This window comes from Magallana gigas, chromosome 7 (genome assembly GCF_963853765.1).
Source record: "Magallana gigas chromosome 7, xbMagGiga1.1, whole genome shotgun sequence".
NCBI lineage: Eukaryota > Metazoa > Mollusca > Bivalvia > Ostreida > Ostreidae > Magallana > Magallana gigas.
The window spans coordinates 37770708-37792187 of NC_088859.1; the positions used below are offsets into that span (position 1 = coordinate 37770708).

The 21480-nt window shown below is 35.0% G+C and overlaps 3 protein-coding genes across 4 annotated transcripts; 2 read left to right on the plus strand and 1 right to left on the minus strand.

Annotated features, from left to right (window-relative positions):
* Positions 1–169: 169 nt before the first annotated feature.
* Positions 170–4392, plus strand: LOC105331538 (dehydrogenase/reductase SDR family member 11). Of its 2 annotated transcripts, XM_066066156.1 has the most exons (8): positions 170–353; positions 1621–1939; positions 2032–2235; positions 2428–2522; positions 2746–2866; positions 3186–3272; positions 3477–3542; positions 3721–4392. In XM_066066156.1, the coding sequence occupies exons 2-8, from the start codon at positions 1808–1810 to the stop codon at positions 3760–3762; spliced, it is 747 nt and encodes a 248-aa protein (XP_065922228.1). In that variant the 5' UTR covers positions 170–353; positions 1621–1807; the 3' UTR covers positions 3763–4392. The 2 variants fall into 2 exon arrangements, with proteins under 2 accessions (XP_065922228.1, XP_011432073.1); XM_011433771.4 differs by lacking the exon at positions 170–353 and having other exon boundaries at positions 1478–1939.
* LOC105331535 (uncharacterized) lies at positions 3800–14548 on the minus strand. The gene is made up of 7 exons (XM_020068634.3): positions 14453–14548; positions 11378–11420; positions 11036–11164; positions 10055–10887; positions 9539–9691; positions 8285–8393; positions 3800–6946 (listed from the first exon to the last, which is right to left on the minus strand). The coding sequence occupies exons 2-7, from the start codon at positions 11400–11402 to the stop codon at positions 4812–4814; spliced, it is 3384 nt and encodes a 1127-aa protein (XP_019924193.3). The 5' UTR covers positions 11403–11420; positions 14453–14548; the 3' UTR covers positions 3800–4811.
* A 1-nt stretch (position 14549) lies between these two features.
* LOC105331536 (coiled-coil-helix-coiled-coil-helix domain-containing protein 7) lies at positions 14550–20251 on the plus strand. Its single transcript, XM_011433770.4, has 3 exons — positions 14550–14807; positions 19522–19620; positions 20060–20251. The coding sequence occupies exons 1-3, from the start codon at positions 14658–14660 to the stop codon at positions 20165–20167; spliced, it is 357 nt and encodes a 118-aa protein (XP_011432072.2). The 5' UTR covers positions 14550–14657; the 3' UTR covers positions 20168–20251.
* The last annotated feature ends 1229 nt before the right edge of the window (positions 20252–21480 follow it).

Consider the following 21480-nt stretch of genomic DNA (forward strand, 5'->3'; position numbering starts at 1 on the left):
CATTCTTTGAATATTATGAGGTGATAATTTCGGTCGGGGCGTGATCAAATCTATCATAAAGCCCTTCGGGCTTTATTGGATTTGATCACGCCCGACCAAAATTATCACCTCATAATACTCAAAGAATGATTCCTTATTCCTTATGTAATTATTTTTTTTAATATTTGAAATGTGTACTATGAATATGGATGATGGCCTGTATTCTTGGTGTGATGACGCCGGATGCTTTGGATAATCTCCGGAAGAGCCGCTTCAAATGGAGACGAAAGAAAATCAGCCATAACTTGAAATCCAATGAAGAAGCAGCCGTATCTAGTTCATGTTTATATAGGATTTTCATCTAATACTGATAGGTAAGAAGTTCCTGCATATTAATGTATAGACTCTCACGTCAAAAAAAGGTTAGTCGCGTCAAAATCGTCGTGCAGCGTTGAGGTTCTTTATGTAACGTTACGAATATAAGTTGAGTATTATGAGACGGTATTTACGGTCGGGGCGTGATCAAATAAAAAATAAATCTCTACTACAAAGCGAAGGGCTTTATTTTATGATCACACGCCAACCGTAATGTTTACATTTAGACAATTTTCAGTAAATGTCCGACTAAATTATTGATATTTTTATGTTATTTTAATTTTGTATTTAACCCTAACATTACGTCATTTGCGTCATTGATGAAATTTATTGAACTAAACTTTACAAATTTGATTCGCAGTGTTATTACAGAGACATTGGAAAAAGTACATACAAGTCACGTAACTGCAGCGATTGATTTCTTGGATTTTCCTATTCACATTGTTTGTACATATTCACATATTTAATAAGCAATTTCAATGCAACAAATTATGGTGGAATGACATTTGTTAATGTCTGCAGATTACTCGCTTTTTCCTCTTCAGCCTTTAATCTTTTTTTTTATCGCAGCTTAGTCGCCAATTCTGACTGCGAGACATCAGATAGCGCTGTACATGCCTGTTATTTAGAATTCAAGGGCCATTTTTTGGTAATTGACTCGGAAGTAAATAGGACTGATTGCTGGAATTTAGTAATCAGGAAAATTGCAAACTTTTAATTCAAAACTTAAACTTTCACATATGAACAAAGTTAGATAACTTTAGTGTATGCGAGAAGAACTGAAAGGGAATCCTAAGTACTCTGATTAAGTAAAATACAATATCTCTAAAACATTTATTTTTAATTGCATTTAAATGAATAAAATATATTTATCATGCAACAGAACTTGCGTTAGATTGAGGGAAAAAAATCAACAACAATAATACATAGCCTTGATAATTGCCACATTTTCACATTAATAGTAAAAATTTGAAAAAGAAATGTTTTTATCTTGGAGAGACTTAAAAGACGATCATAAAAGTAAACACTGTTGTTAAAACCTCTCCCAATCTAGTACATGTACTACAATTTGTACAGTAGCATGTAAATGGAACGGGGTTTGGAGTAGTGGTGAAATATTTATTGTAATGACTGAGGTTCGAACACGATGGCAGATTCCTAAATTATTACAGCTATACATGTTGAAAACTCTTGCTTTTCCGTTGATGATACAATTTTAACTTTGATTTTACCAGCTAAATATAAAGTTCGCATGGTTTTCTGAAGCTGTTGTTTTGAGCACATTTTGACTGTCAACAAGAAGACCCCGGCAGAATTGATTGGTGATACAGGACAACAGACGGTGCACATCGATCACGACACGGAGGCGTCTTCTCAGGACCCCGGACAGGTAAAGGCTGAGAGACCCCAATGTGTATCTGGTCATTTACCTGACAGTGTACAGTAGTTCAACATGGAGAAATGGGAGGGCCGTGCAGCTTTAGTAACAGGAGCTTCCATGGGGTCAGGAAGGGCTATTGCCAAAATGTTGGCCTCACACGGAATGCGTGTAGCGGCCTGCGCAAGAAGTATAGAAAAACTACAGGTAGGGGAGCATAGATTCATTTTTAATAACGGTTAGGTGTTTAAACAGATGCAGCTTTAATTCAAGTAAATCTCATGTACGTTTGAATTCAGACGCTGACGACAGAGTGTATGTCACTACGCGGCAGCATCCTCCCTATAAAGTGTGACTTGACAGTCCGGGAGGACATAGAGGCGATGTTCAGCCTCATCAGGGAGAAGTTGTTAGGTGTGGATGTCTGTGTCAATAATGCTGGCCTTGCACTGGACGCGCCCATCATTGACGGCCATTACGACGACTGGGAGGTGATGTGGCAAGTTCGTGTTCGAATCGTTTTACCGACCATTTAGTTATAACGCCGTATTTTGCTAAGATTCATTCCTAGTAAACAAACAGTTGACATGCTTATTGTGAATTAAGAAATGTTAAGAAAGAAATTAATATAAATAAAAATGAAGAGGGTAGTATATTAGAGATTTCGCCGATAATTTTGCTTAGTTCTGTTTCAGGTAAATGTGCGGGCAGTTTGTATGTGCACGCACCTGTCTGTAAAGTCCATGTTAGATCGCGGGGTCGACGATGGACACATCATAAACATCAACAGGTATTTATGATAATGTGTGTATTTTACAAGTCTCGTTCTGGCTGACTTAAAAAATACATGAATAATCGTGTCCTCATTGAAATTTGGCAAAATTCAAAACCGTTTACAATATCTTGTTGACGATAACAAAATGTTTGGTAACCAAATGTTTGCATACATGAATACTGTCAGAAAAAAGTTAACACACCAGCGATTAAAATCAATGCAATAAAACACATTGAAGCCTATCTGGACATCGTCTTGGAAAAGCCCATTTTTACTCGGCGACAAAGTACGCTGTAACAGCCCTGACAGAGGGGGTGCGCTGGGAGCTCAGAAGAGCCAACTCCCACATCAAAATCACGGTGACTATTTTGAGCTTCTTTATTTTGTAACCTTTGTCATTTTAAAATGTATTTTTTAAATAAAAATTTGTGATTTACATATCAACTATTTGTTCGTATCGTAAAGTTCATATATGACAGCAGCCCCTACTTGTCCTATAGCAAAATAAAGCCTTAATGTTGTTAATGGATCACTTAAGCAGTCAGACTAATCCAAGATTTGGCTGCATGACGCAATTCTTTTTGGAATTAACCGCATGTCTTTTACGTCAACCCTCGGATTATGACATTTATGAAAGTCTGGACTTACTGACCTACTAATATATTTATCCTCTTGTAGAGCATTAGTCCCGGTCTGGTACGCACCAACTTCGCGTACAACTTGATGGGGAGAGAGGACGGGGAGGAGTGTTATAACACAAGACAGGTCGGCTCTTACCACCCTATTATACCATACACAACATAAAATAACCAAATATAGTTACCCAGAAACAGCAGAATCCATTTCATGAAGAAACAATACATTGTTTCAGATTATATTTGTTCAAGACAAAAATTGATCCTGTGCATTTTGCAACCTATAGATGTTTGTGACAAAATGTATAATTTTATTTTCCAATTTTGATGACAGGCTTTACTGCCAGATGACATGGCAAAGTCTGTAGAATTCGTACTGGCAACGCCTCCTCATGTTCAGGTAAATTTAGATACACTGTACTGGTACTCAATTTTCCAGTATTTATCCTATGCATAATCAAATTCAGATATCAGTAATTTCCGATGAAATACACACGAAGGTTGATACTCCATTTCAATTAGTGATAAACATAAACAAAACTGATTCATTGCATTAATGGACGTGTCTTGCATTGCAGGTCAGTGAAATGATGATACGTCCAACAGAACAAGTTGTTTGATACAAAGAGGAACAACTCATAGTATAAAAGCAAAAAATTCAAATGCATTTTCTTTTTAATGACGAGCATTTGCTATTAAATGCATCAACAGTATTCATTAATGGATCACTCATTATAATTTGATGTTCTAGATCATCTCTAATAAAAAAAAGAATTATGAAACAGGTCACATGACTTTTTATCTTATACATACCAGACGAATGCTCTGGTCAATTTATTACACCCTTTTCACCAAAAAAAATATGTGGGGATAAATTTAAAACAAGGAATTAAACACATGAAATACTTCAATAGAAGTCAAACGTATGACTGTCTATGCTTTACAATCTAAAACTATCCCTCGTATCACATGATTAGTTTCAACATTTTCAAACTGATTTTTAAAAAAATTCTAACAGCCAATAATATGGCTATCGAGAATAGTTTTGGAATCCATTCTTACATTTCCTTTTTTTAAAAGTTCATTGGGATCATATGACATACCAACATTATGATAAATGGTTTGAATCAGATCAAGTGTAAAACAACAAAAGTAAAAAGTCAGCAAAATTGTGGAACATAACTAGTGCCATTAAAAATTCACCGAATTCTCTTTAAAATGTTTTTAAAAAATCATGCATATCACAAAACTGCTTCTTTGGCAGAAAATTAAATCATGATTTTCCAAAATAAATAAATTCACATTTCTATTTTCTTGCGATTGATTTTGTTAATAAGTCTGTTTTCAAATTGCACATACACTATCTTATTTTGATAAATTAGTCTCAGACCTTTCCAAAAAAAAAAAAAAAAGAAAAAAAAAGCAAATGGCTCATAAATAAATACATGCAATACAGAATAAACCACTTGTAAATTAAATTACATATTAGATCAATAAGATAAAAGTAAGAACAAAACCATGAATAATCAGTCCCTAACATCACTAACAATAACATGGTTAGAAAGCTGAATGGAAGAATCATGGCTTGATACATGGCAGGAGTTATAGTCCTTGGGTTGGAAAATGGAAGATATGACTGGCAGAGAACATTATTTGCATAGACCAAGTATCAGGACCCCTGTTGTTGATAGGCACTGTGTTGGGTTTGGGTTACAGCCATTCTCTTTGTCTGCATTTCCACGGGAATGATTTGGTGAGTAGGGGTAGCAGTTGTTGCCACAGAATACGCTAGAGTACTAGTCTGAATAGGCACCATGGTAGGAAGGTGTTGTCCATCCTGCTGCATCTGCATCTGAGATATAACAGCTCCCTGGGCATTTGTAGGAAGATTCTCCAAGAATCTTAGAGTCTCCATGTAGCCCAACAATGTAGAAAACGTTTGAGCGGGAGGATTTCCTTGCCTGTTGACTTCAGTGGCCTGAAGAACTGTGGGGCGTGAATTAGGGTCATTTCTGGCCCCCGTGGTTTGCACATACTCTGTCTGTAGAACTCCATTGGCCCTTGAATTAAGGTCGATATTTTCAGTCTTTGTTATTTGCAGGTGTTGCTGTGGCTGTTGCTGCTGTTGTTGAGGTTGCTGCTGTTGCTGGGCTGCTAGTGGTATATAAGTCTGTATGTTTGGCTGGTGTTCTAGAGTTCTATACTCAGTTGGAGTTGAAGAAACAATGTTCTGTTGAGGTTGATGTCTTATTATGGCTTCGACATAACGATTCTCCGAAACTGGCATTTGGTTTTGAATAGCAACATGTTGCACATTCTGTATTGCTGCAACTTGCAAAGGTTGTTGCTGTTGTTGCTGCTGCTGTTGCTGCTGGGTTTGCTGTGTTTGTATTGTTCCCATACTGGGCATTGCAATCACAGTTTGGTTACCTGCATTATCAAACATGTGAAGTGGGACTGGTATTTCTGAGGCAAAAGCTGTTGATAACTGCTGTAACTGTTGATAGTTAACAGCCTGGGATGTGACTAGGATATTCTGATCATCGCGTGGGATTTGTAGACCGACCATAGAGACATTTGAAGTGGTGTACTGTTGCTTTTCTTTCCTTTCTGCCCTTGGTGCCTTGGGTCGATTGTTGGTGTTATCACCAGTGTGTGATGATCGTAAATGTCTTGTTAAATGATCTTTCCTTCCAAATCTTTGTGGACAATACTGACACAGAAAGTCTTTTTTCTTTGTGTGAGTGATCATGTGACGTCTCACATCTTTCCTTGTGTAAAATGTTTTCCCACAATCCTCACACGCATGAGTTTTTTCAGTACAGTTTTTAACAGATCTGGCACCACTGTGCACCTTCAAATGATACAGTAACTCGTCCTTTGAATCGTAATGCTTGTGACAGATGCCACACTCAGTAGTCCGACCTGCATCCGCATCATGAAAGGCTTTGTGTGTGCGATATGAAAAATTGTAGCAGTATTCCTTTCCACACTCTTCACAAACCCAACGCTTTTTATTTGGGTCATGGGTAACCATGTGGTTTTTCAAATGATCTTTTCTGTTAAATGACTTGTCACAGTACAGACACTTATGGGATCTTGGACAGGTGTGAATGAGTCTATGCCTCTCTAATTTGAATTTGGACATGAATCCTTTTGCACACTCAGGCACTTCACAGATGTATGGTTTAACTCCTGTGTGTTCGGAAACATGTATCACAAATAATGCTTCTTTAGTAAATGTTTCTTCACAGTGAGGACATGCCATTGGTTCCCGTTTTGGAGTGCGTGTAATCTTTGGAGCACCAGGAGCCCTCTTCTTTCTGCCTCGTCTTCGAGGCATGATAGGTATATCTATGTCATCCTCCTCATCTTCATCGTCTTCCTCCTCTCCAAGAACCTCATCTAACAATTCCAGAGCAGACACTTCATGGTCATCTTTGTCCATAGGATCATCATCCACTAGGTCTGGGGGATTATCAATAACATCTTCTAGGTTGTTTTCTTCTATCTTTGGTGGATCTGCGATGGGGACTTTCACTTCCTTTGGTGGCTTTGGAACTGTTAACATCCCTTTTAGTTTTGGAGGCCTGCCTCGTTTTCGTGGTGGTAATCTACTTTTTTCCAGCCTAGCTCGCCACGTTTTGGATGGCTTGACATACTTTCTGGGTCTCCCTTTGCGAGGCCTTCCCCTGAGCTGTCGTTTGTCAGGTGGGGGTTCACCAGCGCAGGCATGAGCCTCCAGCTCATTAAATGTACTGAATCCCTCCAGACACACAGAACATGCCCACTTAGATGGATAACCTAAACACATAATAAAACAATGAATAACAATATATGCATGAACATTGATTCATTAGGAATAAGATTGTAAGAACATTATGGTAATCCCTAAATATAAGATTTAAGACTTGCTCAAATTTCTATGTTGTTTTAATATTATTATATTTATTGCATTTAAGTGTGCCAGAAATTTTAATTCCTACTCTATGTCATTCTTAAATGTTTTCTTTTGAGTTCTTAAGAGGAATTCTGATCTTGCAAACATAATTGTAGCATCAGCAAAGTCTTGTAATTCACTAAAAAATAAAATGTGCGCTATTAAAAAACAGACCAATAGGGAAATGACCAGCACAGTGGTTAGTGCATGTTTTTAACTTATTGCTGGGTATAAAGAGGGTGCCAGTTCAAATGTTAAAGATTTTCCACTCCCAAATGATGAACAGAAAAAAACCATTTTTCCATGAATATGCTTTTTTTACTTTTCTCTGTTTATATATACACAACTGCTTTAACCCATCAGATATATTTAAACTTTAAATTGTTCAACTTTGTAACATTTTGGAAATCGTAGATCACCTGTCAACTTATCAGCCATTCTGCAGCACCACACTGCAGTGCTGTAAAATGATCACTTTACTGACCATATTCTGGTCTGTGACTTACAACGTTTACAAGACTCTGTTTGGCATCATTTAAATGTATTAAAAAGAGCACTAAAATTATTTAACATACAGACCTGAGCAAGCCTTATAAGATTTCATTGTCATCATTATTAGAAGGAGAGTTATAATATGGTATTTACTTGAAGTCTATAAATGTAAAGAAGTTGTACAGTAAAACTCGGTTATAGCAAAATTCCTAGTGACCAATGGATTTACTTTGTTGAATCCATAATTCATTATATCCGATTAACGATTTCATAATAATAACTATAGCGGATTCACTACACATGTTCTCTTTCATCAAACTATAATTTTTGCTAATTGAGGCTTAAAATAAAAATGCATTACTTTGATACATTTAATAATAAAATTGTAAATTGAAAAATTATATGAAAATAAATTCAATAAAACTATTACATGCATGTTGAATGGTAGTGCAACCTTTTTAATTTGTAAAGAAGTTCATTATAAAAGTGTTAAATATCATTATCATTCACCTCAAAATCAGTTCGCTATATCCATAAATTCGTTATATCTGTATTAATTATAACCGTAAAATTTGCAAAGATTTGATAAGACTTTTACCATCACTATATCTGAGAATTTGCTCTATCCGTGTTTGTACTAAACGAGTTTTACTGTACTCATTTATTTAATTCATCACTGTACCATCTAACAGATGAAACAATGTACCGACCTGTAGCAGGATTGGTCGGGACATCAGTTTCTGGCAGCAGTTCTTTTTGTACCAGTATGGCATAATCTGGTTCATACCAAACCCTAATCTCTGTGTTTGAGGGAATAGGCTACAAGGATTTCAAAATGAATCAAATCATTGGTATTGGGGTATCAGAATAAATGAAATGTATTCAATCTATCCGTAAAACATGAAAAGAAAAATACCATTGTAATTTCAGTTCAATCGTCTAATAAAATTTGATTTCAAAAAGTTTTTAATATCTATTATATGCACTAGTTCCAGGTAAGAATATAATTTCTTCAGTCTATTCAAACCTCATCTTAAAGCTGACATGAATTCATAAATACGCATTATTTCCCTTTTATCTCCAACTACCGCCATATTAGTTGTCGATTTCTATTGTTCTGCTCATCGCTACACACCCCCTATATAAGGCCGAGAGCACTATTCATGCTTCACCGCATTCAGGTATTTCATTCACCCGAACACGTTACCTTGGACGAAAAGACGTGTAGAAACACGTTTGGAACAAAAATAGTATGACAACCACTTCACTGGCAAGGCATATCCAATGAATGACGAAACAAGCAGACTGAAATCCAGCCACAGATACTTAAAAAATCCTCGATTATTGTAGACCGTTTTCCTGTGTATAATATAACATCGCACATGCGCAAACTACACACTGTGGCAGATCGAGCAATGTCAATGATCGCATGGATTTTTAGAAACGAAGCGTTTATGTATGAACGAATCGAAACGATGTTATGTTGTTACTTTCTTTGATTGACTATCATTTAGCTATAGTGTTGGATGTACTGCCGCTGGGGTTTAAAAAATGATGCAGACGTTATGCATTCTGTATGAACGACACACGTGTTCGATGTGCATGTGAAGCAAGGCAGCACTCTATGTGCAAAATATTACGGATACCTTGGAAATTCTTTCAAAGAATAAATATATTTTGTATTTTATTGATTGTTGATTCCTTTATTATTTATTACAAACATTTTACTACATTGTGTAATTCATGCATTCAGAAGTCCGTGCAACCTGAATGCCTCGATCAGAAAGCAACCGACCGTAACTTTCTCAACCGGTATATATACCCCAGTGACAGAAGAGGAGCGATCAAAACTAATATGGCGACCAAATGCTTTTATGAATTCATGACAGCTTTAACAGAAATCATAATGAAAAGTATGAAAAATAACGCTTTTCTTCTTTAACATGGTACCGACTGATACACACCTTGGTAGACACAAAGAAGATTTTGTTTTGATGCTGGCAGGCCACCACATTTTGTTCTGCAGCAGTCCTGGCCGGCCTGACAAACATCATCCAGTTACACTTGTCTTCATCAGAGAGATCCAGCTCCTCCTCAAAACCATCCTCATAGAAAACCTGTCAATAGTAGCACAGATAATTAGTTCCACACACTTCATAACATGTAATATACATATCTAGTTTTCAAAATTTTCGATAAAGATTAACTATCAATGTTCCATACATATGCATGTTTCATACAAATGCATGTTTCATTCACAACATCCCTTGGACACATTGCTTCCCTGAAGGGAATTTTAATGCACATTTCAGACTCTAGTAGTTAACAAAGAATTTTGACAAGTCAATGCACAAAGTTAACATAAATGTTTAAAATAACTAAAATAGCAGAACATGTACTAAAATTAAGATAGTAGCAGTGACAATTAAATTAATGCTCAAACAAACTCATAAAGAACGTTGTGTGTATCTTTAGCTGACCTTGAGAGTAAAGGGCTGATCAGCAGGGTCTGGTTGTAACGATTCTTCCTCTTTAGGCGTGACTGGTACAGGCGAGACTTCATTCATCATCTCATTAACAACCCCTTGAAAGGCATTTTTCACAACACCAACAACATGAGCTTCAGAATTTTGTGTCAACATTTGAGGTTCAGTCACAACACTATTTAAAATGTCTTGTTGATTTGATATCAAAGAGCCACTACTGGTTACAGAGGTGAAACTAGAGGTGTCCATATGAGCCAACAAACTCTGGGCCTGTGTAACTGTTAATGTCAGCCCCTCAGTCACACTTGGACTCATTGTAGATTCTATAGGAACAGTCAAACCCAGGTCATCCCCAATCTGCGCTGTCCCAAACTGGCCGGCACCAGCCATTGATTCGCTGGCTAGTGATGTAGCTAGATGGATGGTGTCCGACAGTGTGGTCGTCACATCTCCGTACGGACTGGGACCGTGCTGATCGTCCGCCAGCTTAACGATGCCCAGGGCCTGCTGGACAATATCCTGGTGTTCCACATTATTTCTGTCAATGGCAACCTCCTGAATGCTGCATTTGACACTCTGCAGTATCTGATCGTTTGATGACATCTGGGACTTGTCCCCATGTTGGTCTATAGATATCTGACTGTGCAAAGAATTGGGAGGCAAGTCACTCGGAAGTTGATTAGTCTGTAGATTTTCTTGATGGACATCAACATTTTCATCTTGAGGAGGGGGGATGGGTTGAGACCTACAGCGGTTTTTGGTTGGAGCTAAAATGGGACCAAATCTTGTTCTAACCTGTACTATCTTCTTGGCAAACACACCAAAAGCTGTAAAAAAGAAGAGAGTAACATAGTAAAGGCAGTCTGCATATAGAATTTGACGAAGAAAAATTAAAAAAATAAACTGAGCAAATCATGGCCAATTGTCATTGCCCTATTACTTACTGGGCCCATTGATCATTGTGATATTACTTACTGGGTCTGCCTTCATGGTCCTTAACAGCCTTTATACTCAGACCTGGGGGACAGGTCAGCCTTGCCCTTGATGGGATGTCATTGTCGTACACCTGATGGAAACCCCCTTTTGTCATCAGGTCTTGGTGCCCTGTGGGAAAAGAATTGATTTCCAAATGATGAGAATTTTAATCATGGATAATTTACATCCTTGTCTTTAATCTGTTTTGTCTGCTGATGAAGATATTGGTGAACAATGCTGGTGTATTTCATTTTTTTTTAATATAATGTATTATGTATCTTTTTCTGAATGATTTTTTTGAGAATTCCTTCATAACTCGAAGATTATTTAACCGTTACTTACACTGATCTTCATGTTTGCTAGTCATTTTCAGATTACTTCCATCCTAAAAAAAAGAAAGAAGCAAATAATTCATGTTGCCTATACATGCATATACTAGGATCTCTCATGGTTTGTATGGTATACAAAATTTGTACTAATGAAGTATGTAGATGTTATTCATTTCCCAGGAAATACCATTAATTTTCGGGAATTACCAAAAATTCACACTGTCCTGGGAAATATAAGTATTTCCCTCTATTTTGCCAACCCTGATTCAAATTATAAAAAAGGAGTTATGTGTTTTCTATCACCTTGGAGATTTTGGCAATTTTACTTTAACTCAAAACTGAGCCATATGAGCATAAATTTAGACTAACAATGTTAAATACATGCCACACACAGCATGTAATACATCAAAACAATTTAAACCTGCAAACACCAAAAACCAAACATAATTTTTTGTTTAATACATCATCAGTTTCAGAGAGGGTTTACATTGTTTCGAAAAACCACAATGTGGTGATCCAAAAAATAGGATCACTCTGTAAAACTATTTTCTGATTGTACAATAGTGTAATGATTGATGAAGGATGCTACTTCATTTCTTTTTTTTTTCTTTTTTTTTTGGGGGGGGGGGGGGGGGTGACATTTTTTATGAAACCAACATGTTCGGTGTATTGTTAATTTTACATATCAGACTGATTGGCAACTTAAAAATTATGGTTTTGTCTCTCTATCATGTTGGTTACACAATATAAAACAGTAATGGTGGTTTTCATTAAATGTTAAAGCTGCTTGGTCCGATTTTTTTGTAATAACATTATCAAAATTTTTTCCATACAAATCATTTATCTTAGAAAGTTATGGGCTTTCTCCTATTTACACCAGCAGAATCAGTCTCCTTTCAAAGTTAGAAATATTCAAAGTTAATAAAAATAATTTCTCTTTGGGCAAACGAAAAAACAAACCAAAATGCATCACGGGAATGTTTACAAAAGGAAACCGCTTGGTTTCGTCCCCCGAATGATTGGGGTTATTCAACCCGCATGCTATGCATCGATGGTAAAGATAGCAGACTTTGGAAATATTAACGAACAAAACGTACACATGTTTATTTGTAATTTGTCTGATCATTTCGACCTTTATTTAAAGCGATGTCAAAGTCGTAATACAACCAATGTCCGTCTCGTCGTCAGGGGTGAAATTTAACATGAGGCGAAATAACGCGGTACCTTTTAATGTCGTTTGTTTTGTTAGCAAATTTTGTAAGTATTTTCACACTTTTATCCCATATGTATTGGACGGGTAAAACTACTGCAATGTCTATTATTATACATATACTAAGCATAGCCATCGTTTAAAAGCGTGCATAAAATTTTATATAAAATCGGACCAAGCAGCTTTAAGGGAACTCATAATACCGGTTCTGTAGTCAATTGACATAGAAATAAGTATGGTCTAACAAAGTTGTCATGGCCGATACTTGTGCATAAGTGATGGCCCAAATGTTTAACACTTTGAATATATTTCAAAAACAAAACTAAGTGACCCTGGTGTTTCTGTACATTATTTTCAAGCATATATCCAACAGGTTGGTACCAATCACCCAAATGAGTTGTAATAGCCCATTTTGGATATAATACCCCAAATAGAATATTCAATTCAATGGTTTATTGACATCACCATGTTGGCATACAGTCAAAATGAAATCAAATGACAGACAAAAGAAAATTGTAACATAAAGGCTACAGCATGCAAGACAGTTTTATACAATACTTCAAAGTCCCTGGAACTGTTTTCTCTGCATAAAACATTTATCCAAGTATATACATAGATGTTTTGTAGTATTATAATCACATGGATTAACAATTTCTTTTATGGGATCAATACCACAGTACAATTTATCATTGAAAATATCACAATAATGAAATCGAAGATTGTCATACACAGGACAGTAAAGTACAAAATGTTTTTCATTTTCGACTCATAATTTACAAGAATAGCATATCCTTTGGGATAATTGGTTTTTACAATATCTACCTGTTTCAATCAATAGTGAATGTGCACTTATACTTATTAAGAATTTCTTAATCTTGTTAGCTGGAATCTTTCATGCTTTTTCAAGGAAAACTTTAAGTAATCTTGCAACTTGTACTCGTTAGTATTTCATATTTTACTGGAAAAATGAAGTTTTCCTGAGTCAGAGGATGAGATTTTGTTCAATTGCTCAAAGATATACATGTATATAAATATATATACATATATAAATTTAAAGTGCAAAAATTTCGAAATTTTTATTTTGCAAAAGTATGGTTAATCTGCATTAGAATTGATGAAATGAAACAATTTTTGTAAAACAAGTTTTTGTCTAACCCCACTGTTGTGGAGATTGAACCCTCGATATGTGAACAGCATTATATATATGCAAAACTTCTCTGGATCAATCTTACAAACTAAAGACTTAAAACTTGTAAACCAAAAGTTGTTGCATTTGATACACGTTAATGAAAATTTGATCTATAAATTACCAAATCAAATTTTTTTTTTAAAGATTTTTGCACCTCAAATACTGTATGTATCCCAATTTGGGTAACATATATACCAAACAGGCTATAACCCATTAGGGCGATTGATCCCAACCTGACTAAGGGTGAAAGCCAAGACCCTCAGAATACATGCACTTGAACATAAAAAGAATGGGCAACTCTAGTGCATCTCTCTACCAAACATAAATAAAAACATTCTATTAAACTAATAAAAAATAGAATATACAAATGTTTGTTTATAAAAATTGTGTATTTCTTCAGTTTTAAATATTTTGAAAATATAGAAAATATTTCTGCAAAATAACTGACAATGTCATCATCATTTAGATAAAATAAACAAACAAGAGCATGGCTGTTTTCGATGACAACATGTGCCCCTTTGAAAGTAAGTAACTTTTTCACCGTATGGCCTATACTGAGGTACCAGGGAGGGGTCAGGCTACCTATGGGAAAACCCGAAGAACGACCCCGTTACAAGACAGATTTGGACATTTTTACACTCTAGAAATATTGTATCACATTCTTTAACAAGTATTTGTTGCGTCCTTACCAGGCAGAAACCTATTCTTGGTGTTTTATTGGCTGTTTTGGACAAAGACGAACAGCAGTCCCATAGGTCGCCATTGCCGCATTGAATTATGGGAATTCTTTCTTCGCCGTCCAAACAGTGACGTCATTTTTCAAGATGTCTGCGCCCATGGACAAACTTGAAGGGTAAAAATAAACTTTGAAGTTATGCAACATAAGATCAAAGAATGGAGAAAACAAGTGACGGATCGTATGTAAAAGATGGGAAAGTTGTATGGGAACCCAAGTCGGAGAAAATTAAAGAATCATGTAAGAACAGAGCAGAGGAATTCGACTTACGTAGACAAACTATTGATGATGCTAACCCCTGTTTCGAGGTAAAACACTGCCATAGATATCATTTAGATGTTTATTAAAAGTTACTTTCATACAATGTTTGCCTTGGTATTGATAAAGCAACTAGTAATGTATGCAAAATATGTAATGCGTGGATATGGCACGCAAAATTCACAAAAATGATCTATAAAAATTGCTTTACTGCAGTAGAACTGTAACAAGATTGGAGAAATAATACTGGACAAGACTGGAATTTGAACCTGGGCCACTTTAATCTGAATCTCTAGTCGGGTGCCTTACTTACTGAGCTATATGGTGCTCGTATTTGATCTGGCCTGACTGTCACATTCCTCCCCCATTTTAGTCTGTCCCAGGATATTTATGCTGCACATTTGCGCGATTTTTAACAAATATACACATTCATGTGAAAGAAGTGCAATGGAAATTGATGAAAAAGAAAATTTCCAAGATTTCTTCATTCACACGTTATCATTTTTCCCTCGTAAAAATTCACAGGAATGAAACACATTTCTTACGGGATTTATATTGGGGAATGTTGACATCTTTTCTCCATTCGGAAGTCACTCTGAATACCTCACACAATTTTTCAACATTATCATCTCTAGGTAATTTCATCTCTATAGCAATGGAAAATTCCTTTACTGGCGTAGATTTTTTATTTTAGCCATGTATTAAAACCTTGTATTAAAAGCTAGAGGGGGCGTTTTAAAGAGGAAATCTTGGGATTTTTTTGGTACTATTGAATGAACATCGTCTGAACCAAGAGGAATTTATAAATATCAAATAATGTAAGAAAATATGTAGCAAAGATATCTTGGGACAGACTATGAATGATCTTCGCCCTCGAAGATCACCACAGGCACTTTCACTATCAGAAGTTAACCTGTCAGTTCCAGGGAATCGAGAAGATGCCAAATATAAAATAATGACCAGAAGGGGATTCAAACCCAGGCCCCCGAATCTCTAGTCAGGTGCTCTACTAAATGAGCTATCTGACGCCGGTATTTTGAACAGCAGGTCTGACCATTGCAGAGTGAGAGTGCACAACTTATTGTCTTCAATGCAGGAGATTATCTCAAGTGCAACATGATATCTGGTGTGCACAAGTTATCATCATTTATCATCGATGATATATTAACTTGAGTGCATGACATGCTATCTTGTCCACACTACAAAAATTCCTTGTGCTCACAATTATTATTGCGATTCTGTTATCAAGTACTTTGATTAAGTTTAAAAGTTATTCTTCCTGAGATATAAAGGAAGTGAATAAATATATATGGAAGGGATCAGAGATCATAATGAAGAAAATTTATATTATGATAAATATTCTTGGTACACAATATGGTCAATCTGTTTAGAATTAAAACTGTAAAATGCTCCTCTACACTATATAAGATCTTACAGCATCCCATATATCTATGTTTATCTGTCTGTGACCAATGGTAAATAAATGCAATATAAATTATCTTGGTAATAGATATGGTTACTGGTACATACATGAAATAAAGAGTCATTAACTAAAAATAACAGTCTGTATACTATAGTTAACAGTCAATGAACTTCCGACAAGTTTATTTTTAGGTCATTTTTAGCTCACCGAGACGAAGTCAGGGGGAGCTTATGCTATACCCTCGGCGTCGGCGTCAGCGTCGGCGTCCGGACCTGGTTAAAGTTTTTGTTGCAGGTCCTGTATCTAAGCTATTACTTGTCCTATCTTCACCAAACTTGCATGGATGATGCATCTGGACCTACTTATGGACTTGAAAGACTTGGATGCTGAATCTGAGTCCTAAATTTCAGATGCAGGAGGAGGTTAAGATTGTTGGACCAGGTTAAGGTTTTTGTTGCAGGTGCCCTTTGATAGCAATATCTTATGATACTGATGCACCAGACAGGCTTGAGTGCTGAATCTGAGCTATAGGTTTCGGATGCTGGAGGAGGTTAAGGTTTTTGGAGCTGGTTAAAGTTTTTGTTGCAGGTGCCCTTTGATAGCAATATCTAAGTAACTGCTGGTCCGTACTTCACCAAACTTGCATGGATGGTGTGTCTTATGATACTGATGCACCAGGCAGGCTTGAATGCTGAATCTGAGCTATAGGTTCCGGATGCTGGACGAGGTTAAGGTTTTTAGAGCTGGTTAAAGTTTTTGTTGCAGGGGCCCTCTGATGATTATATCTTAGTTACTACTTGTCCTAACTTCACCAGACTTGCATGGATGGTGCGTCTTATGATACTGATGCACCAGACAGGCTTAAATGCTGAATCTGAGCCATAGGTTTCGGATGCTGAAGGAGGTTAAGGTTTTTAGAGCTGGTTAAAGTTTTTTAAACAGGTGCCCTCTGATGATTATATCTTAGTTATTACTTGTCCTAACTTCCCCAGACTTGCATGGATGGTGCGTCTTATGATACTGATGCACCTGACAGGTTTGAATGCTGAGTCTGAGCCATAGGTTTCAGATGCTGGATATGGTTAAGTTTTTTGAACAGGTCACATGTTTAATAGATAATAGTACTTTTTCAAACTTGCATAGTTGATTAAACTGTAGTATGAATGAATCACAGAGGAAGGTTCAGATGCAGAGCTTGATCTCCATTATCAAGGATGCTATAAAATATATCTTAGTTATTACAGGTCCTAACTTCACCAAACTTGAATGGATGGTGTGTCTTATGATACAGATACACGTGACAGGCATGGATGTTGAATCTGAGCCAAAGGTTGCGGATGCTGGAGCAGGTTAAGGTTTTAATTGCTAGTGCCCTCTGATGATGATATCTTAGTTATTACTGGTCTGAACTTCACCAAACTTGCATGGAGATGCGTCTTATGTATACTGATGCACCTGACAGGCTTGAATGCTGAATCTGAGCCATAGGTTTCGGATGCTGGATGAGGTTTAGTTTTTTTGGAACATGTCACATGTTTTATAGATGATAGCTTGCATAGTTGATTTAACTATATTATAAATGAAACGCAGAGGTTGCTTCAGATGCAGAGCCTGATCTCCATTATCAAGGATGCTAAAGAAATCTCCTACCTCACTCAAACCTGCCCGATAGATAGATGTGTTTGTTGATAAATGATATAACATGATTCCTATGATATAGTATTGTATGGTATGAAACAATATTGTTTAATATGATACAATATAATATCATATGTAATATTATAAAAAGTTATATGATACGATATGATATTGTATATATTTTTTTGATATTTTATGTTATGATATTGTATCATGATATCGTTATGTATAGTATTGTATATTATGATACAATATTGTATAATATTATATTGTATTATTAATTTATTATTTAATCACATGATACTATTACATAAGATATTGCAAAATATAATATTGTATCCTATGATACTATATTGTATTTTCTATAATATTGTATCATACAATTTTGTATATAATGATATAAGTTTCTGTAATATAGAATTATATCACATGAAATTGTATAATATGATACTGTTATACTATATAATATCGTATCATACGATATTGTATAATATGATACTGTTATATTATATAATATCGTATCATACGATATTGTATAATATGATATTGGTTTATAATATGATTTATTATCACATCTGATTCACATGAAATTGTATTGTATGATATTGTAGAATATATTATTGTATCATATGATACAATATGTATAATATAATATTGTATTATTTAATATTTTACTTTATCACATAATATTGTATCATTTGATATGATACAATGTTGTATCAAATAACATTGTATAATATGATACAATATAATATCATATGTTTAAATGTTATGATATATTGTGTAATATGATATTGTAATATAATACTATATTGTTTATTATATTATGATATTGTATTATTTGATCAAATACAATTACGTATAACACAATACAATGTCATATCATACGTTAACAATATCATTTCTCATCATTGTTTATTATGGTATTTTATTGTATTATATGATATATGTTGTAAATATGATAGGATGCAATATTTAATTTTAAATTATTGTATTGATTAACATATGAACATATGATTATCATACAATTTTTTAACAGATGATATACGATATTGTGTCAAAACAGAATCCATGAATATCCAAGAGTATGATTTTCATTTTAATATGATAAAGGTGGTCTCATAAAGGTGAAGTCTCATAAGGGTGATGTCTCGTCTCGGTGAGCTTTGTAATCTGTGATTACCTATGTTTGTGACCTTGGAATACCATATATGGGACTTGTCAATTTTCTCTAATAGTGTTCACTTTATGCACTCTTTAAAATAAATCAATTAAAAAAGATGGATCATTTTTTCATTTTAAAACCTGCAACCTGCAGTAGATTATGGGTACATGGAATGGTAGAGAACTCCTACCCTGGTGAACCTGTATCCATGTAGTAGAGTACAAGCTCTATTTTATAGTCTTTGTACTAAGTACTGTAATGAGTTTTTCAAAAGGATTATCAGGAGCTTCTGTTATAGTTATACATGAACATGCATCACCCCAAAGCAAAAGCATCCCATGTAACATTTATTCTGGAGCACCTAAAATTGGCACCTCACCAAATTTTGATAATTATCATTAGAGCCCCAAAATAAGTTCGTCTGATTTTGCTAAATTCTTTACATTACAGTAGAATATGGTATTGAGTATTCACTCACTCTGTAATATTTATAATGTGTATTTAAAGTTTTATTTTGTATTAAAATCTTGTCCTTCAGGAAGGTCAGATGGCATTAGAATGTCTGAAGAAAAACATGTACAATAAAGCCAAATGTTCCCTGGAGTTTGAGAATACACGTGCTTGTAAGAAGTTCTGGGTAAGTTCTAGAAACATTTTGCTTGGGGATTGCTTCATTCCCCTAGCCCTTCCGTTTTAAACCATGCTTGTTACTGTTTTGAAAATCTTTAGATTTTTCCTGTACCATATGTTTAACTCTGCTCGAGATCAGACATGTTTGGCCCCGTCATTGATGAGCATTTCATTATCACCTTTAACAATTTATTTTCTTTGTTAGCAAAGATATCTCTGTGAAAAATAATGCTTCATATTGTTAAGGTTTAATTGAGTATACATGTATATAGATTTGCATACCATAATGATACATATGCATTGTACTACATAAAAACAGTTTGTCTTTCTAATAATGACCAAAAAATAGTTACGGTAATCCAAATGTCATTATATGTTGATAAATGTACTGCTGTAAAATAAGATTGATGAGTGAAATTCTAACTGAAGAAATCTTTTATTCATAGTTTAAGGTCAAACGCAATCGAATGTTGAATGGAATTCATCCCTTTCTGCCTGATAAAGAAGAAAGAGAGGAGGTGAAAAAACAATATGCTCATTTATTAGAGGATTGACTTAAACTTGTTGAAAGACACTCATGTGCAAGTTTGTATATATATTTACCTGTAATTGTTGGACAATAAAAACTGCACATTTCAGTTGTAACATTTATGTTAATGTTTTAGTTTGGTATGATTTTATTGAGCAGCTAGTGTAGTTTGTTATACATACATGTATATTGTTATTGGTCATCTTCTATCACACAGAAACTGTTGTGTAGCATTTCAGTTATAAAATCTCATATTTACAGTCATTAAATGCTTTCATAAACTCTGGCAGTGAGTGTTTCAGGGAACAGGAAAATTGCTGGATTTGGTTGTACTGGTAGTTCATCTTAACTTTGGTAAATCTGAGTTCTGATATTCAATACAGATATTACCATTTAATTCTATTCTGCCAAAAAGTGTGGACTCGAGGCATGATTTCACTTTTTTAAACCAATATTCATTCAGACCAAGTGGAAGCAGTGATTCTGAAACTATGGCTATGGTCTAATTACAAACAACTCATGTGCAGATCTAGAGAGTTGGGGGGGGGGGGGGTCAAGGAGTTGCTATCCCTCCCCCTGCAATAAAAATTATTTCTCACCACCCTTTGGAGAGGACGTCTAGATCTGCGCATGCTATCTTTGAAAATCTCAAAATAAAAACAGAGAAAAAATAGTCTATTTTCATTTTACCTAAATATTTTACGTAATCTACTATGTTTCATTCTTTGAAACAAAACTTAAAATTCACGCTTTTGACATCAATTTATTGTACAGTTTTATTTAATTTTCACTTGCCACGAGAACAACATTTATTTTGTTGGAACGAATTTTGTTTCATGGAAACAATTTGTGGAACGAATTGAATTTTATATCGTTCTTTAATAGAATAAAAGACTGAATCTACAGCATTCCCGGTATGTCCTCTAGATCTAGCAGTTATATCACTGTTCATGCCTGAATTTGGATGCGGTGGAGTTATATCGGTACTCGTGGTAAAATGATAGAAAGAAAATTATTTTTAAAAGGTGTAACAAAAAAATATATATATATGTGCATAAAATTAAGCTTGTAAATTATTGCATTTGTGTTGTAATAATTGGATTCCGCAATTGTGAAGGTATACGGACATTGCCTTCATTCTCTTACTAAGCGAATGTGTAAGTACATTATTTATTTCTAGTTTCACCTGCCCCATAGCTTTTTATGGTGTATTAAGAAAGTCTGTAAAACATCGATCGTTTTATGTATTATTTAGATACAGCTTTCCATGACCTTATAATAGAATAACCTCTGTAAAACACATCGTTTTATATACTATTTAAAAAAAAAATACCCAAT